The sequence below is a fragment of the Lacerta agilis genome, chromosome 7 (assembly GCF_009819535.1).
Source record: "Lacerta agilis isolate rLacAgi1 chromosome 7, rLacAgi1.pri, whole genome shotgun sequence".
Classification (NCBI taxonomy): Eukaryota; Metazoa; Chordata; class Lepidosauria; order Squamata; family Lacertidae; genus Lacerta; species Lacerta agilis.
The window spans coordinates 81942823-81961511 of NC_046318.1; the positions used below are offsets into that span (position 1 = coordinate 81942823).

The window sequence follows — 18689 nt, forward strand, 5'->3', positions numbered from 1 at the left end:
TCTTCACCAGTTCTCCAGTTACAGGTGGGTAGCCGTGTTGGTCTGCCATAGTCGAAACAAACTCAGTTGGTCTCTAAGGTGCTACTGGAAAGAATTTTCTATTTTGTTTCTACCAGTTTTCCAATCATGGTCAAATCTATTTTCACCCAAACTCCATATATTTTCTCCTTATCTTTTTAAGCATATTTATATAATATCACCTTTAACTCCTAAAATTTTGAACTCAAACCTCGACTCCTATGTACTTCTGAAACTTTATTTGACCCTCTAGGGTTTAGACTTATGGATTTGGATGTTGACACAAGGAGAGGGTGTTAAGAAGCAATAGCTAATATTTCGAGACCGGAGGGAGGGAAGGGTGAGAAAAATGAAGAATTAAGGGGTTAAATTAGGATAATAGGGGTATAATTGTTTTTATTTTTGTATTATGATATGGCAAGATTTGGTAATTAATGAAAAATTATTATTATTATTATTATTATTATTATTATTATTATTATTATTATTATTAAGAAACCAACATAGGCAATAAGAGGAAAACAAGAAGATCTCATAAGCAAAGGAAGGGCAAGTCACATGAAAGACAAGTCACATGAAAAGGGACTCACAGTCCATCACGGAGTTCTGGCGTGTCGTTTGGCGTTCCCAGGGACTTAAGACTCCTTTCCAGAGAAGTCACTGTCAGAAGAAGATTTATTATTATTATTTGTTATTCAGTATCAAAACCTTTATTGGCATCACTTACAAACATTCAAAATAAATAGGCCAGTACGATCTTGTCGCCATATCATCAGTGCAGTCACTTGCTGAAGGGAAGAGGAGGCCAGCAATCTATTTCAGCTCTGTGGGTCTCCAACAAGGGCAGGGTCCTGTAATGTACTTTGGCGGCAAATATTCATTACAGGTGAAACTCAAAAAATTAGAATATCGTGGAAAAGTCCATTTATGTAAGCAATTGTTTTCATTAGCTACTGGAGTTTAATATACAAGATAGACTCATGTGAGATATGTCAAGCCTTGGCTTGTTATAATTGTGATGATTATGGCGTACAGCTGATGAAAACCCCAAAGTTGAGATTGTTAATTTGGGGTTCTCATCAGCTGTACTCCATAATCATCACAATTATAACAAACAAAGGCTTGACATATCTCACTTTTCATGTCATGAGTCTATCTCATATATTAGTTTCACCTTTTAAGTTGAATTACTGAAAGAAATGAACCTTTCCACGATATTCTAATTTTTCGAGTTTCACCTATATTAACCTCATCATCTTATAGGACAGCACCCTGGGACAATAAACATCAACCCATCTTTATGGACACCATTCTCATGTTGAACCAAAGGGGAAGAACAGAATTATTCATGGGAGGTGTGAGAAGAAATTTTGATCTTTGCCAGACTGATCAGATACTACTTAAGGAAGGAGCAACAAATCTGTCAGTCTAATTTATCTCTCTCTCTCCCCCAATCTTAACATTCAGTTCTGCCAAAACTGGTTTGTTTTATTATAAAAGATACCGTATTTTTAGCTCCACAAGATGCACTTTTTTCCTCCTAAAAAGTAAGGGGAAATGTCTGTGTGTCTTATGGAGCGAATGTATGGTCCTTGGAGCTGAATTGCCCAGGGGCCAAAAGCAGATCGAGCCTTTTCTTTTACAAAGAGAGAAGGGGGTGTTGAAAGGACCCTGCTCAGCAGCTGATCAGCAAGAGATCAGGAGAGAGATAAGGTTGCTGGCTCCCTTTCTGCAGAGGAGGCTGTTGGTTTCCCCAGCGACATGTGACTGGCTGATTAGATTATTGTCTGGAAACTGTAGAAAGGGCTTTGAGCTACTACTTTTGCAAATGGGTCTTTTCTCCTTTGCAAAAGCAGCAGCACAACAACTTTGAGCTGATCCTTTTGCAAATGGGGCTTTTCTTCTTCCAAAAGAAGACACACAACTTTGAACTGATCCTCCCCCTTTCCCCCTCAAAAAATTAGGTGCGTCTTATGGTTAGGTGCGTCTTATGGAGCGAAAAATACAGTAAATCCCCATTAAGATTTGTCAGAATTTCTGCTAATGAACACATTTCTGCATACAAGCATTTTGAAAAATAAATAAAAGCACCTTTTTTGCAAGAAATACCCTTAATATCATGTGGTTTTGTATGTTATCATCTCTAATATCTGCATTTTTAGGCACAATTCTCCCCACTGTATTCATTTATGTACACACAGTGTGGTTGGAGAACTGAACTGCAAGTTTGGAGATGTGTAAATACTTAAGAATGGTTGTGTTTTGGTTTGCATACTGGTTAGGGAAGTGTAAATTTGGTAGTTTTTTTCCCCATAATAATGGAAGCAAAATCCCTATACTTTGGGATGGAGAACATGTGATCCTCCAGATGTTTTTCTTCTCCATCAGCCCATCCCATAAGAAATTATGGGAATTATAGTTCATCATCATCTGAAGAGCCAGAAGTTCCCCATCTCCTTCTGTTCACCAGATGATTATCCTGAGGGTCACCCTCATTTTCTCAGGAAAAAAACCCCCAACAACTTGCTCTGAGTTTTCCACTGAGGTGAAATTGCAACGAGAAGAATATGAAATTATTCCTATTTGACAGGGGAGGCAACAGAGATTGAGAAAGGTAGATGAAAAATCCTTCTCAATAAATCTGGAGTAGGGAATTGGACGAGCCACACACAGTGTCAACATAAATTACTTTATCCTGAAGAAAGCTTCCATTTTCTTCTTCTTTTACATTATATGGTTCATATGCTACCTCGGGAATAAACAATAAGAAGAAATCAGACTTGATCTCAATATGTCTCGAAGCTTTGGGGAGAGCTCAGCAATTCTGGACAAACTCCATTCAGATATACACCAAAGTTTGTTGTGAGTAAATTAAGGAAGTAGAAGAAGAGTCATTGTCCCCTGTAGCTCAGCATCCTGTTCTCACAGTGGCCAAGTTGAAGTCTGTGGGAAACCCGGAAGCAGGATCTCCCCCTCCTTTCCAGAAACTGACATTCAGAAGCGTTGCTGTCTTTGAGTGTGGAAACAGAGCCTAGCCATCATGGCTAGTAGCCATCAATAGCCTTCTCCTCCATGAATTTGTCCAATCCTCTTCTCAGGGGCATAGGGAGGGGGGTTTGGGTGGTGCGGCTCGGCCCTGGTGTCATATTTGAGGGGGTTGACAAAATGGCACACTGCGGGGGCGGCACTTACCGCGGGGCCTGGCCTGCAACGCACCCGAGCCATGCGTCTCTCCTGGGAGTGACGCGGTGGGTCAGGGCCTCCCACTGCCCAAAATGGCAGCGTGGGGCTTGCGTCTGCCAAGTGGACTCCGTGGGCAGCTCGCAATGCCACCCCCCTGGGTGGATGACCGCAGCGCCCCCGTGTGTGGATTGCCACAGCACCCCCATGTGGCGCCCCCATGGGCAGATTGTTGGAGATTCATTCCCCGTGTCTGCAGTCATGGGATTATTATCTATCACACGACGGTGTTTTCTTTCCACAGTGGGAAGTGACGAAGAAAGGATGTTTGTCTTACTGTGTTTCCTGAAGTGGGACTATTGTCCTTTGTTATTTCTCATTGCTGTCTGATGCTAGAGAAAGAGGGAGCCATGTTGCAGTGCTCCGAGTGTGTTTATATGTAAATAAAGTAGATTAGCCCAATGCTTACTTGCTGAGGTCTGTTATGCAACTGTGCAAACTCTGCGGATCCCTAAGTGTGCTGATGTTTCATGGCATCAGTGGCTGTGATGTTCAGGCAGAAGAAAGCTTATAAAGCTCCTGAACGATTGACCAAGAGGGAGGGAACATGGCATGTGTCTCTGCCAAGGTCCTACTCGCCCTGCCCCCGTTGGCAGATCGCCCCACCCCCATTGGTGGATTGCACTGCCCCCGCCGCTCTGGGTGCCGGAGCAGCTAGCTATGCCCCTGCCTCTTCTAAAGCTATCTAGGTTGGTGCCCCTACCTGTCTCCTTCAGGAGCGAGTTCCCTAGTTTATCTATGCAATGCATCTAGAAGTCCTTTCACTTCTCTGTCCTGAATCTTCCAAGGCTCAGCTTCTTGGGATGTTCACTGGATGTTTTTAACCCAAGTTAAACATGCATTTGGGAGGAGAGTGAAAAGGAGACACACACGGTATATCTGCACATCCCCTTTTCTCACCTTCCTAGCTGCTGCACTGCCACACCCTTTGGAAAGCCCCAAAAAACAAAAGAGAAAACTGGAAAACAAGGAAGCGCATCAGAATGCACAACATTGTTTTAACACAGCCTACAGTGGACTATTTTTTTTTTTTTTTGCAAAATAACATCCTATGCATGTAAAGGTAAAGGGTAAATGGACCCCTGACCATTAGGTCCAGTCGCGGACGACTCTAGGGTTGCAGCGCTCATCTCACTTTATTGGCTGAGGGAGTCGGCATACAGCTTCCGGGTCATGTGGCCAGCATGACTAAGCCGCTTCTGGCAAACCAGAGCAGCGCACGGAAACGCCGTTTACCTTCCCGCCAGAGCGGTACCTATTTATCTACTTGCACTTTGACGTGCTTTCGAACTGCTAGGTTGGCAGGAGCTGGGACCAAGCAACGGGAGGTCACCCCGTCGCGGGGATTCAAACCGCCGACCTTCTGATCGGCAAGCCCAAGAGGCTCAGTGGTTTAACCCTCAGCGCCACCCGCGTCCCATCCTATGCATGTACCATCCTATAAATCAGTGTCCTCTTATTCAAAAAGGAGTTCCTGAACATTGTAATGCAAACTGCACCCAATAGACTGGCATGTCTGAAATACGCACCATTGGCATTAATCCGGAAGACGCTGGCCGATGTATCCTGGAAAAGATCCTGTAGTTCATTGGGATCCATCTGTGTGGCTGGAAAGGAGAACAGGGGAGACAGTCAATGCTTCAAGCTGCAGCTGTTAATCTGGTCTCAATTTATAATGTTCCAGAGTGTCTCAAATATGGGTGCAAGATAGGAGATGCTAAGCCACTGCAGACAGGTACTCAGGAGGAAAAGCAAACAGGCTTTGTGACTTCCCCACAAACTTTTCCTTGTGAATTGACCTCTGCCCCTTAATTCGTATTACTTTTATTGTCCTGGGCTGAATGTTTAAACAAATATGGCCCTCTTCCAAGATCTCAATCTCCGCCACCTGAATTTAGCTGGCTCCTCGTGCTTTTCAGGCACGTCACAAAGCACAGGAAAAGCCCATCTTAGCTGGAAAGTTCATTCCGAGTTATTTAGGTGAAGAAACTGATCTGTTAAAACAGGATGAAATCAGGTTTACAATCTCTGGCATTCAATGCCCTCTCCCCGATCCTGCCCTGCAGTTCAATAACAACTTAATTATTCTAGGGAAGTGAAAGTGGCAAGGAGGCAGAGGGAGCCTGTTATCTGAGCCGGGGAAGTCTGCAGTTTAGGATGGATGCAGCGAAGCCCCCGCTCTCGGTCTCCCCCCCACACACACAAACACACATACACATCCCCTATTCCAGAGGAATGAAGCAGTCAAGAGCAAACACCCAGGCTTTGGACTGAAAAGAAGCAATTTGCAGAGAACACGTCCCGGTTGCCAGGCGTAGCAATGATCCAGCAGCACGGATGCATGCCAAGGTTGTAAATGGAAAGAGGGGTGGGGGGGGGAGGGAGGGGGCACGGCTAACACAAAAACACGGCGTCCAATAAAAATTAAACAAGTTAGACTTCATAAAACGCAGTGCTAAAATATTATATTATCCCTCTCCCTCCCTCCCATTTCCTTGGTAGAAATATGACTCCATCCTCTGTTCGAAAGATATTCCCACAATGCTTTGAGAAAGAGCTAGGGAGACAACGTCTTCTTTGCTTCAACCGCCACTTGGGTTGGTGAGTTGGCTGCTGTCAGGGTCAGTTTCCTGGACCAGGAGTTTCTTGGGCTTGTGTGCAGGTGGTGAAGGCACAGGGTGGAAGGAGAAAACTGGGCATGGTGCCACCATGTCTCAGCACCTGAGCCCATTTATCCGTCCTGACCTCTCCTGGCTTCTGGGTCACGTCTCTGACCTTATTCTTGTGCCTCACTGGGTGACTTCGGGTTTGTCAACCGACTCTCAGCCTAACCTACCTCACAGGATTGTTCTGGGGATAATACGGAGAGCGGGGAGAGCCACTGGTGCCACTTTGAGCTCCTTGGAAGAAAAGTGGGGTATCAACACAGTGAGGATATGGGTGAGGATGTGCATGCAGAAGCCAGGCCCCATGACCAGCAGGGTTTTGCAGGACTGGGGCCTTCCTAAGTTTGTTCTGGAGAGGCAAGGCGCGGCCGCACAGGTAAGGCCGCTTGGTAACTCACTGCACCTGGTGGCAAGAGCCGGGAAGGGATATAAGGTCAGCATTTCCCTTTGGCTCTTTGCCACAGCAACACACTTCCTGCCTTCCTGCGTCTGACCTCCTGATTCCGGCCTCCTGCTTCCTGATTCTCAGACCTCGGCTCCTGAAATCCTCGCTTCTCAACCCTCGCCTTCGTGACTCCTTGCTTCTTGAACCCCGGACCTTTGACTTCATGACTTTCTGCTTCCTGACCCTCGGACCCCTGGTTTCTGGACTCGCATTCCTGCTCCCACCTCACCAACTTGCCCCCGGTTCTGACGTCCTCTGCTGGGACTTCGTTCACCTGTAGACCGGACTTGTGTGTGACTTGCGTGTGACTCCAAACCATAGGTTGCTACTCCTGTTCAGTCTGGCAGAGTTTAACAAGACATGATATCTTTGTAAAAACTGAAGGTTGCTGCCTTAAACCAAGTCAGATTACTGGTCCATCTAGCTCAGTACTGCCGACACTGACTGACAGTAACTTTCCAGGGGTTGTTCAGACAGAAATGTTTCCACTGCATATGGGGCAAAGAGGACTAACCGTGGGGAAGAGCTAGCATTGCTCTCATTGTTCTGTTTGTCTGCTTTCCACAAATGGGTTGTGGACAGCAGGGTTTTGGGTGTGATGGACACTTGATTCATATCCAGCAGATATATTGTTGATGTGTCTTTACTTCTGATAGTGCGTCCCAGGAGACTCTTCACAGCCCAGTTTCTCTCAGTCTGAAAGTGTGAGGCGTTGAGCGAGTGTGCCAGGACATTTCAATATTCCCTCAGCGCTACTTTGCCTCTGCCCTCAAGAAAAATGGCTGCCCACTTGCTCAACAAGAGGTGTTTTCTATCGCGGTGTGACTAGCAGGAAAAAGGAACAAGAGAAGGGGAGCAGCTGCTCTCAGCATGGAGATTGAAGTGGCAAGGAAAACCAGTCTGTTGAGTTTTGGCCCGTCATGCCGCCTGTGAAAGGCACAAGAGATTTGCTGGGGAAAGAGGGAAGGGTGTGTGTGGGATAACTGGCAACCCTCAGTCCCTAAAGGAACCATTTTGACAGAGAGGGAAATTATTTCGGCATAAGCAGAGCCTCGGAAGCAGCTAAAGGATCCTTCATCATGACAGCTGTGGGATAAAGCAACCATTAATGTGAGCGACTGCCGGGGAGGAACAGACACCTGAATGCCTTGTCAGATTTCAATGCTTTTCATATCTTCTTGTAGTTTGGGCAAATGTTATTCTTCCCGACCTTTATCCTAAACCAGCTTTAGCTATTACCGAAGCTTTCTGCGGAAGTGGTTCCCAAAACTTTCCGCCGTCGGGTATGTCTTCCCAAACCAACTGGGGAGCGAAGATGCTCACCTGCACTTTTGCAGTGGGTTCTGGGACAGGTTCCATACTGGATGACCTGGAAGGTTGACAGGAGCGAGCCAGCAGCAACTCACACAGAGCAAGCTGGAGTTAACTCTTTATTAGCAAAACAGGATCTGTGTACAAGTGTAAGGCTTAATGGCATGGGATTGGGGCGGGGTGTAAATGCACAGGAACCAGAGCAGCAACACCCATCACCAGAACAAGAGGGGCCCAGTCTCCATGAACATGTTAAGCTCTGACATATAGGGAGCAGCAGAAGGGCACTCCAGGAGGCCGAGGCAGTCAGGGGCCCACAGCACAGCTCACTAGCTCTGGGACAAGGCGTGTGATTCCTCAGCTAGAGTAGGCTCAGGACAGGTGAGGGTCACCTGCCTCATCAAACCCAGATGCTGCAAGCAGCATGTAAAGTACAAAATGGAAGCAGAGCTGCTGTGTCTGCTCAACTGCCCATGTTGGAGGATCTTGGCTTGGATGCTCCTGGGCCTCCAGAGAGCCAGAGTAGTGTAGTGATTAAGAGCAGTAGATTCGTAATCTGGTGAACTGGGTTCGCGTCTCCGCTCCTCCAGATGCAGCTGCTGGGTGACCTTGGGCTAGTCACACTTCTCTGAAGTCTCTCAGCCCCACTCACCTCACAGAGTGTTTGTTGTGGGGGAGGAAGGGAAAGGAGAATGTGAGCCGCTTTGAGACTCCTTCGGGTAGTGATAAAGCGGGGTATCAAATCCAAACTCCTCCTCCTCCTCCTCTTCCTCCTCCTCCTCTTCTTCCATTGGACTGTGCTTTGGGATTGACTCTGGACTGTATCCTGACTGCTGGACATCAGACTTGGACTACTTGGATTGACCCTGACCTGTGTTTCCTGACCTGTGAACCTCAGAGTTTGGATTTGAACTTTGCTTGTGTGGATTGACCCCTGGTCTTTGAACTTTGGACTTCACTTGCTGACTTGCTGCCAGGTAAGGGGTTCAGGATAAAAGGTCTTAATCCAGCCTCAGACATACTCTAGGGCACATACATAAGAGAAACTTCATTGGATCAAGCCATGGATTCATCTATTATCTTTCATTCATCTCATGGTGGCCAATCAGATGCCTCTTATGGGAATCTCTCTCTCTCTCTCTCTCTCTCTCTCTCTCTCTCTCTCTAGTTTGGGAAACTTTCCTCTTTCTTCATACCACCCAGTGATCAAACTTCCTTTCTTTTCACCCTTCCGGAGAACTTTTTGACCTGAAGGAGGAATTTCCAGAACTAGTCTCACCTTTCAGATCGCAACTCGAGGCACCAGTGATTTATGATTGCAAAAGCGGCGGAAATATAAATACATTTTTTCCACCTTGTAATCAAGCTTTAATCAAACCATGCCTTGCATTTTTTTTTAATTATCTTGTTTTCATTCTCTTTTGTTTCCTTATTTAGCACCATCGTTAATAAGCGGTTGTACAGGGAGAACAAAGCAACCGTCACCCAGCCTCACAAACCCATTCTCATTCTGCTCATGTTTCAGGTTTTAGAAGGACACTGATGTTAAAAAAATGATGGCGTATATATTTTATATGTCACCACCATTGGCATGACGGTCCTCTTTTATCAAACCATCCATAGTCACTGAAACAGTATGAAAATGTTGGGAGTCAAGAGAGAGCCAGGACAAAGGAAGATGGTACTCCTGTATCCTTGACAGCATTGTGTGGGGATGAATGAACTCTTCCCCTAAGACAGCGGTGAGGGACCTCTGGCATATACAAGGATGAAAGAACACAAGAAGAACCTGCTTAATCTGGCCAGTAGCCCATCTCCTCCAACATCCTGTTCTCACAGCAGCCAACGATATGCCTTCAGAAAGCCCACAAGCAGGACCTGAATGCAATGGCACTCTCCTCTCCTGTGGTTGCCAGTTCTTAGTATTCATAAGTGAGCTGGACACGGGTGGCGCTGTGGTCTAAACCACTGAGCCTCTTGGGCTTGATGATGAGAAGGTCGGCAGTTCGAATCCCCATGATAGGGTGAGCTCTGGACGGTTAAGTCCAGTCAAATGCAACTATGGGGTTGTGGTGCTCATCTCGCTTTCAGGTCAAGGGAGCTGGCATTTGTCCACATTCCGGGTCATGTGGCCAGCAAGACAAAACCGCTTCTGGAGCAACGGAACACTGTGACAGAAACCAGAGAGCACGGAAATGCCGTTTACCTTCCTGCCACAGCAGTACCTATTTATCTACTTGCACCGGTGTGCTTTCAAACTGCTAAGTTAGCAGGAGCTGGGACAGAGCAACGGGAGCTCACCCCGTCACGGGGATTCGAACCACCGACCTTCCAATCAGCAAGCCCAAGAGGCTCCGCATTTTAGACCACATCGCCACCCGCGTCCTTTACCTCTGCCTCTGCTAGTAGCTGTTGATAGCTTTGTCCTTCATCTTTTTAAGCAATCCAAATCACTGGTCATCACTGCCTCCAGTGGGAGTGAGTTCCACATTTTAGATATGCTCTGTGTGAATAAGTACTTTATTTTATTTGTCTCGGTTCTTCCAATGTTTAGCTTCCTTGCATGTCCACCTCTATCATGTCACCTTTTATTCACCTTTTCTCCGAAAGCCCCCAAAGGTGCAACTGTTCCTCATAGGAAAGTTGTTTGTGCAATACTCTGAGGGCATACACACACACACACACACACAGTCAAATGTATTTGTCTCCATCTGATGTTCCATTAGAAAAAAAAGCACAGAGCAAACCTTGTCCATCGCCAAGCTGTGTGCGGTAAGTGCTTTCTAATTTTGGTAAAAGCAAGGCATTTTGGTTTCAGTCGGCTGCTTTTATAAATTAAGCATCCGCCTGCTTTTTAATCAATGAAGAGAGAGAGGAAAAAATATTAAATGGAAAGGCTTTTGCAGGAAAAAGTGTGCCTTATTACCAAAATCTCCGTTAGCAGGGGTTTTAAAATGACAAAGTGATTTAAGTCGTTTAGGCCAGGGGAGGATTAAGAGAGAGTTTAAAGACAATTCGTTATTCAATGGAATAAAACCAGCCTCGTGGAAAATGCCCATTTGCTCACAAAACTTGTGAGAAATAACTGTTCTGTGTTTAATAGTTTTTCTGTGGGTGTCATTGTCAGCACAGCCGAACTACAGCATCCAGACTTGGAGGCCAGATGAATGGAACGTGTTCAGTCCTCATTGAAACTCTGTGTTTTGTTTTGTGCCCCTTTTGCTGTTGCTTCCAGATGTTGCTGAACAACAAACAACAAACAAACTTTATTTATTTGCATAGCCTACAGGCCATTGCATCAAAAAGACACATATTACAGATACTGATAAAAACCATATATAACCAATAAAATGAGCTGAATCGGGATTCGGCACAATTAAAACAAGAATAAATGAGATCTTAATTATGAGGGGGCACTGTTATTCAGCTGGCAGCCCTCAATTCCATGGCCCTCTCAACAAATCTGGCTACCTTCTCCGTTGTCTGGGTATTCTGGTCTGCCAGGGGGAAAAACAGTATGTTTGGACCAGCACTCACAGGCAGAGTTGCAGGTCAAACTACACTGTGAAGGCATCATCTACCTCTCACCAGGACCTGATGTCCTAATAAAAGTCCATGGATGCTCAATAAATTTTCAGTGAATGAAGCAAAATTGAGGAAGCCTTAGACTAGAAAGGCCATCCAATTTTGTTTAATCTACAGTTTTGCGGTGAATTTAGAGGTTCCTGCCCAAAAGACCTGAGGAATTTCAAGTGGATGGCGAGACAGACAATTAACAGTCTACTGAAATTTATTGAGGGCTGGGATTCATCTCTCTCTAGTGTAGCATGATGTTCTATGCTGTGAGGGATGGTGCTGACAGGTTCAGGATGACGACCTTACTGTATGCTTGTGAAACAGGGACCACTTATAAACGCCACCTCCAACTCCTCAAAAGATTCCATTAATGGTGTCTCCGAAAAATGTTACACAGGCGAAGACAGGCGAACTGTTGGACTGGATGGCCCTTGTGGTCTCTTCCAACTCTGATTCTATGATTCTATGAACTAATACCAGTGTACTGGAAGAAGCAAAGATTACACGTGTCGAAGCAATGATTCTTCAACATCAACTTCGTTGGACTGGTCATGTTGTGTGGATGCCTGATTATCGTCTTCCAAAGCAACTACTCTATTCCCAACTTAAAATGGAAAGCATAATGTTGGTGGTCAACAAAAGAAGTTTAAAGACTGTCTCAATGCATTTTTTTTTTAATGTAGTATAAACACCAACAACTGGGAAACACTTGCCTGCGAGCGCTCCAGTTGGAGAACAGCCTTTACCAAAGGTGTCATGGGCTTTGAAGACACTCAAACTCGGAACGCAAGAGGGAAACATACCAAGAGGAAGACATGCTTCGCAAAACCTCACAATGACCAACTCCCGCCCGGAAACCAATGTTCCCACTGTGGAAGGACATGTGGATTCAGAATTGGCCTCCACAGTCACTTACGGACTCATTGATAAAACCGTGTTTATGGAAGACAATCTTACTCGGCTACAAGTGATCGCAGAAGAAGAAGAAGAAGAAGAAGAAGAAGAAGAAGAAGAAGAAGAAGAAGAAGAAGAAGAAGAAGAAGAAGATAGCAATAACAAAAATGGGGAACGGGTGACCCTTCAGAGTTTGCTAAACTCCACCTCGCACCATCCCTGATCATTGGCCATGCTGGTTGGGATAGATGGGAGTTGTAGCTAAAAAACATCTGCAGGGCCACAGGTTCCCATCACTGGCCGAAAAGCTGTGGTACACCTGGTGGATTTGGAAAACTGTGCTTAGCCAAAGCATTTGTGGGAATTCCTAAGGAAGTTGAAGGAGAGCTCACATCATCACTGACCACTGCTGATGCTGGCTGGGGCTGATGGACATTGTGGAGACTAATGGCAACTAGAGGACTGCAGGCTGTCCAACCCTGACTGAGACATGCAAATGAGGTTGCCAGTCTATAGGCTTAAAAAATACTGGACTAAAAAAACAACAACTGATGCAGTGAAGACCATAAAACAAATCACTTGCATGAGACTAGTTAGTGCGGCATTCTTGGAGAAAATGCAAGTGAAGGAATAGCCTCACTTCTCATTTAGATAAGTCTTGATGAACTCATCTGTCTGCCAAGGTATTCTCCCCCCCCCCCAAAGGAGACACATTGCAGTTGCATTTAGCCCCCTTTATCACTGTCTTTAATAATCACCAGTATTAGCAGCAACAGAACAGGGAAGCATTTCTTATCCTGACAACATGCTCACGATGAACAGAGGTGATACGGCGGAGAAATCATCTCCGTCAACCGAGCAGAGACACGTTTTTAGACATCGAACCAGAAGATGGATTCCAAAGCGAATCACCCATGCGGTTGGGTATTACTTTCCAGCTTTCTGAATTATAAATGCTTTTAAAAAGGCACAACAGTATCGGGGAGTGTAATCTTGACAGTTCTATCTAGAGGGTCTAACGTATTGCATAGAAAGGCTGGCAGGAATATTGAGCCAATCTCGGTGTATCTCGGGGAGTGATATACATCGTTCAGGAGATTATCCTCGCTGGCATTAAGTTGGAGGGGCTCCAGAATCAGACTGAGGCACCAATCTGGATCAATGGGGAAGATAAGAACTGTGAGTGGTTATAGCCTGTGGGTTAAACCACAGAGCCTAAGGCTTACCGATCGGAAGGTCGGCGGTTTGAATCCCCGCAACGGCGTGTGCTCCCGTTGCTCGGTCCTTGCTCCTGCCAACCTAGCAGTTCGAAAGCACGCAGTGCAGCTGTAGATAAATAGGTACCGCTCCGGCGGGAAGGTAAACGGCATTTCTGTGCGCTGCTCTGGTTCGCCAGAAGCGGCTTAGTCATGCTGGCCACATGACCCGGAAGCTGTACGCTGGATCCCTCGGCCAGTAACGCGAGATGAGTGCCGCAACCCCAGAGTCGTCCCTTTACCTTTAAGCAATGAAGATATTGAGGATGCTATCTTGGGGCTATTCTTTGCATCTTTGGGCTAAAACCAGCTGTGTAGTGCAAGACACGGCAGAAAACTAGGCCTCTTCAGTTCAAGGCATTTGCTTTTGACTTGTTCATTGCATTTATAACCCACCTTCCACCCAAGGAGCTCAAGGTGGATTATAAACTTCCACTCCTAGTCCTGTTTCCATTTTATCCTTGCAATAACCCCTATGAGGTAGTCGAAACAAAAAAAAATATTAAAAAAATATTCCAGTAGCACCTTAGAGACCAACTAAGTTTGTCATTGGTATGAGCTTTCGTTATTCTTCAGATAACCCTAGGAGGTAGATTAGGCTAAAAGTGAGTGACTTGCGCAAGGTTATGCTAATGAACATAAATGCATTATATTGATGGGAAGTGCATGAAAAGATGTGTAAAATGGACCACAATGTATACATGGATATCTATGTTGGATGAAAAGCATACTTAAAGGCTAATCAATTTCCACAATGACTTTTTTTAAAAAAAAAAAAACCACATGCAAACTGAGATGGAAACGGAACTTAAAAGTTTGAAAAGGTCAAAGAAACCGATGCTGATGGATTTGCCCATCTCTAGGTGGACCAACAAATATGCTCATGAGCTGGCTGAGTTTTTCATAGAATTGTTGAGTTGGAAGGGGTCCCAAGGGTCATTTAGTCTGAACGCTGGCAATGCAGGAATCTCAGCTAAAGCATCCATAGCAGATGGCCACCCAACCTCTGCTTAAAAACCTCCAAGGAAGGAGAATCAACAACCTCCTGAGGGAGTCAGTTCCACTGTAAGACAGCTCTTCCTGTCAGAAAATTCTTCCTGATGTTTAGTCGAACCTCCTTTCTTGTAGCTTGAAGCCATTGGTTGACTCCTACCCTCCAGAGCAGGAGAAAACAAGCTTCTTCCATGTGACAGCCCTTGAGGAATTTGAAGATGGCTATCCTATCTCCACTCAGTCTCCTCTTTTCCAGACTAAACAAACCCAGCTCCTTCAGCCACTCCTCATAAGGCTTGGTTTTGTTTGTTTCCAGGAAAGAATGAACCTATGCTAGCTCTTTGCAACCTGGATGATGATGCTAAAAAATATACCCATCTTTTCTGCCTTACTTTCCTTCCCATTATCCCCCCCCCCAACATTACCTGTCCTTATTTTACCTTCCACACAGTCTTTGAATAAGGTAAAGGTAAAGGGACCCCTGGCAGTTAAGTCCAGTCACGAATGACTCTGGGGTTGCGGCGCTCATCTCGCTTTACAGGCCAAGGGAGCCGGCATTTCTCTGCTTCCACAGACAGTTTTTCTGGGCCATGTGGCCAGCATGACTAAGCCGCTTCTGGCAAAGCCAAAGCAGTGCACGGAAATGCCGTTTACCTTCCGCCGGAGTGGTACCTATTTATCTCCTTGCACTTTGATGTGCTTTCGAACTGCTAGGTGGGCAGGAGCAGGGACTGAGCAACGAGAGCTCACCCCGTCGCGGGGATTCGAACCGCCGACCTTCTGATCGGCAAGTCCAAGGGGCACAGCGGTTTAAAACACAGCACCACCCGTGTCCCACTCACCTTCCATACAGTCTTTGAATAGAGTGAGCTAATTAAGATCATCTAAGGCTGCAATATTAAACACACTTGCCTGGGAGCAAGCCTAACTGACCACGTTAATAGTCAGAAGAATAATCTGAAGAAGTGTGCATGTACAGGAAAGCTCATACCAAGAACAAATTTAGTTGGTCTCTAAGGTGCTACTGGAAGGAATTTTTTATTTTATTTTGTTTTGACCACGTTAAGATTTACTTCTGAGCATACATGCCTAGCACTGCACTGTAACAAAGGGACTGCAATTGCAGCTTCTGCAGGGCTGGGACAGCAACAGCTGGCGATTTTTGATCAGAGGCAGGGGGTCTCTAATGTCATGTTTCCCCTATTACGCAAACCTAAAAATATCCTTGCGCTCCGCTCCCAGGAGGTGCAAGAAATGTAAACACTCGGAAGGCGAAGAGGCATCTTTGGGAAAGCAGAGTGTCAGCAAATAGGCTGTCAGGCGTGGGATGTGAATAGGGAAACGCGCGGAGAAAGGAGACACACAGTTCTGGGATCTCAGCTGGAGGTGTGGTATCTCATCTTTTGTTGGTTGGTAAAAATATTGTCAAAACAGAAATGGAGAGCTCACGCTGGCACACCAAGGGGAATGCCTTCCATTTATGAGTCAAGCATCCATGCTGGAAAATACAGTTGCCATCGCCATGAAAATTTCCACTCCCAGCTTTGCATTTATTTGTTGTTGTTGTTGTTGTTTAGTTGTGTCCGACTCTTCAAGACCCCATGGACCAGAGCATGCCAGGCACTCCTGTCTTCCACTGTCTCCCGCAGTTTGGTCAGACTCATGTTGGTAGCTTCGAGAACACTGTCCAACCATCTCGTCCTCTTTCGTCCCCTTCTCCTTGTGCTCTCCATCTTTCCCAACATCAGGGTCTTTTCCAGGGAGTCTTCTCTTCTCATGAGGTGGCCAAAGTATTGGAGCCTCAGCTTCAGGATCTGTCCTTCCAGTGAGCACTCAGGGCTGATTTCCTTCAGAATGGAGAGGTTTGATCTTCTTGCAATCCATGGGACTCTCAAGAGTCTCCTCCAGCACCAGAATTCAAAAGCATCAATTCTTTGGCGATCAGCCTTCTTTATGGTCCAGCTCTCACTTCCATACATTACTACTGGGAAAACCACAGCTTTAACTATACGGACCTTTGTCAGCAAGGTGATGTCTTTGCTTTTTAAGATGCTGTCTAGGTTTGTCATTGCTTTTCTCCCAAGAAGCAGGTGTCTTCTAATTTCGTGACTGCTGTCACCATCTGCAGTGATCATGGAGCCCAAACAAAATCGAAAATTCTTTCTAGTAGCACCTTAGAGACCAACTGAGTTTGTTCCTGGTATGAGCTTTCGTGTGCATGCACACTTCTTCAGATACACTGAAATAGAAGTCACCAGATCCTTAAATATAGTGGGGGAGTGGGGAGGGGTATTACTCAGAAGGGTGGTGGGAATGGGTGATAGGCTGATAAGTGTGGAAAACCTGTTGACGACTCTAAACGGCTGCAATTAGTCTTGCAGGGAAAGGCAGGGGTGAGATGGCTAAAGATGGCTTTGTTATGTATAATGAGATAAGAATCCAATGTCTTTGTTCAAACCAGGTTTCTCCATGGTTTTAAGTTTGGTGATTAGTTGCAATTCAGCCACTTCTCTTTCCAGTCTATTTCTGAAATTTCTTTGTATTAAGACAGCTACTTTGAGATCTTTTATAGAATGTCCTGGGAGATTGAAGTGTTCTCCTACTGGTTTCTCTGTCTTGTGATTCCTGATATCAGATTTATGTCCATTTATCCTTTGGCGTAGGGTTTGGCCTGTTTGTCCAATATAGAGAGCTGAAGGGCACTGTTGGCATTTGATTGCATACACAATGTTGGAAGATGAGCAATTAAATAGTCCTGAGATGGTGTGTTTGATGTTGTTGGGACCAGTGGAGCCCAAGAAAGTGAAATCTCTCACTGCCTCCATTTCTTCCCCTTCTATTTGCCAGGAGGTGATGGGACCAGTGGCCATGATCTTAGTTTTTTCGATGTTGAGCTTCAGACCATATTTTGCGCTCTCCTCTTTCACCCTCATTAAAAGGTTCTATTATTTTATTTTTTTGCATCAAATAAATAGGAAAATGGAACTTGCTCCCAAAGGAGGCAGGGACAGCCACCAAACTAGATGGCTTTAAAGAAGGACTGGACAACTTCATGGTGAATAAGGCAATGAATGACTACTAGTCATGATGGAGGCAGCAAAGCTCCTGAATAGCAGTTGCTGGAAGCCACAGGAGGGAAGAGGGCTCTTGTGCTCAAATCCTGCTTGCAGGTTTCCTACAGGCATCTGGTTGGCCATCATGAGAACAGGATGGTAGACTAGATGGACGACTGGCCTGACCCAGCAGGCTCTTCTTATGTTTAACACAGGGCAATGCCTTCTACTGAATAATAAGGTTCATAGCTAAGTGGTAGGAGGAGGAGGAGGAGGAGGAGGAGGAGGAGGAGGAGGAGGAGAAGAAGAAGAAGAAGAAGAAGAAGAAGAGGAGGAGTTTGGATTTGATATCCCGCTTTATCACTACCTGAAGGAGTCTCAAAGCAGTTAACATTCTCCTTTCCTTTCCTCCCCCACAACAAACACTCTGTGAGGTGAGTGGGGTTGAGAGACTTCAGAGAAGTGTGACTAGCCCAAGGTCACCCAGCAGCTGCATGTGGAGGAGCGGAGTCTCGAACCCGGTTCACCAGATTACGAGTCTACCGCTCTTAACCACTACACCACACTGGCTCAGAGAGCAAGATACTCAGGGTGAGAGACTGAGACACACACACAAAAGGAAAACTCTCAGGTCAGCAGGTGTCAGGGACTGTACTGAGGAGGAATGGTGGGAACCTTCCTGAACCTTTCTGAGAAGGGGGCAGTATAGAATCATAGAATAGAATCATAGAATCATAGAATCCTAGAGTTGGAAGAGACCACAAGGGCCATCCAGTCCAACCCCCTGCCAAGCAGGAAACACCATCAAAGCATTCCTGACAGATGGCTGTCAAGCCTCTGCTTAAAGATCTTCAAAGAAGGAGACTCCACCACATACACACTGTTGTATAGATTTACAACAGTGGTTTGCAGGATGTCATAGTTCAGAAGCTGCAGAGGGGAGAAGCTGGGAAATATTGGGAGCGGAGCAGGAGGAAGAAGCACAAGGAGAGAGACAGTTGACAGACTCAGTGTCTCTAGAAAGCATTCCTGCCCCCCTTGCCTGGACCAGGCGTGCATTGAGAGTAGTAGAACAGAAAGCTCAAAGGCAGGAAGCACAGATCAGCCAGCGCAGGGATGACGTAGAATAGGAGTGGGAATTTACTCAGAGTAATGCTATTATCTAAGAGAGATGGCATTTTTATGTCTCTCTCACTATGACTATTGAATAAAAGACTTGGTAAGAACTCTTCTTGTT

General features: G+C 45.7%; 1 protein-coding gene across 2 annotated transcripts in view; it reads right to left on the bottom strand.

The window, feature by feature from the left end:
- Positions 1-18689, bottom strand: part of TSNARE1 (t-SNARE domain containing 1) — a 276668-nt gene that overhangs the window by 233373 nt on the left and 24606 nt on the right. For both annotated transcript variants that reach the window (XM_033155931.1, XM_033155930.1), the window contains exons 2-3: positions 4788-4865; positions 609-678 (exon numbers count right to left, since the gene is read on the bottom strand). In XM_033155931.1, the coding sequence (XP_033011822.1) occupies positions 609-678; positions 4788-4865 (148 nt within the window). The remainder of the gene's footprint in view (positions 1-608; positions 679-4787; positions 4866-18689) is intronic.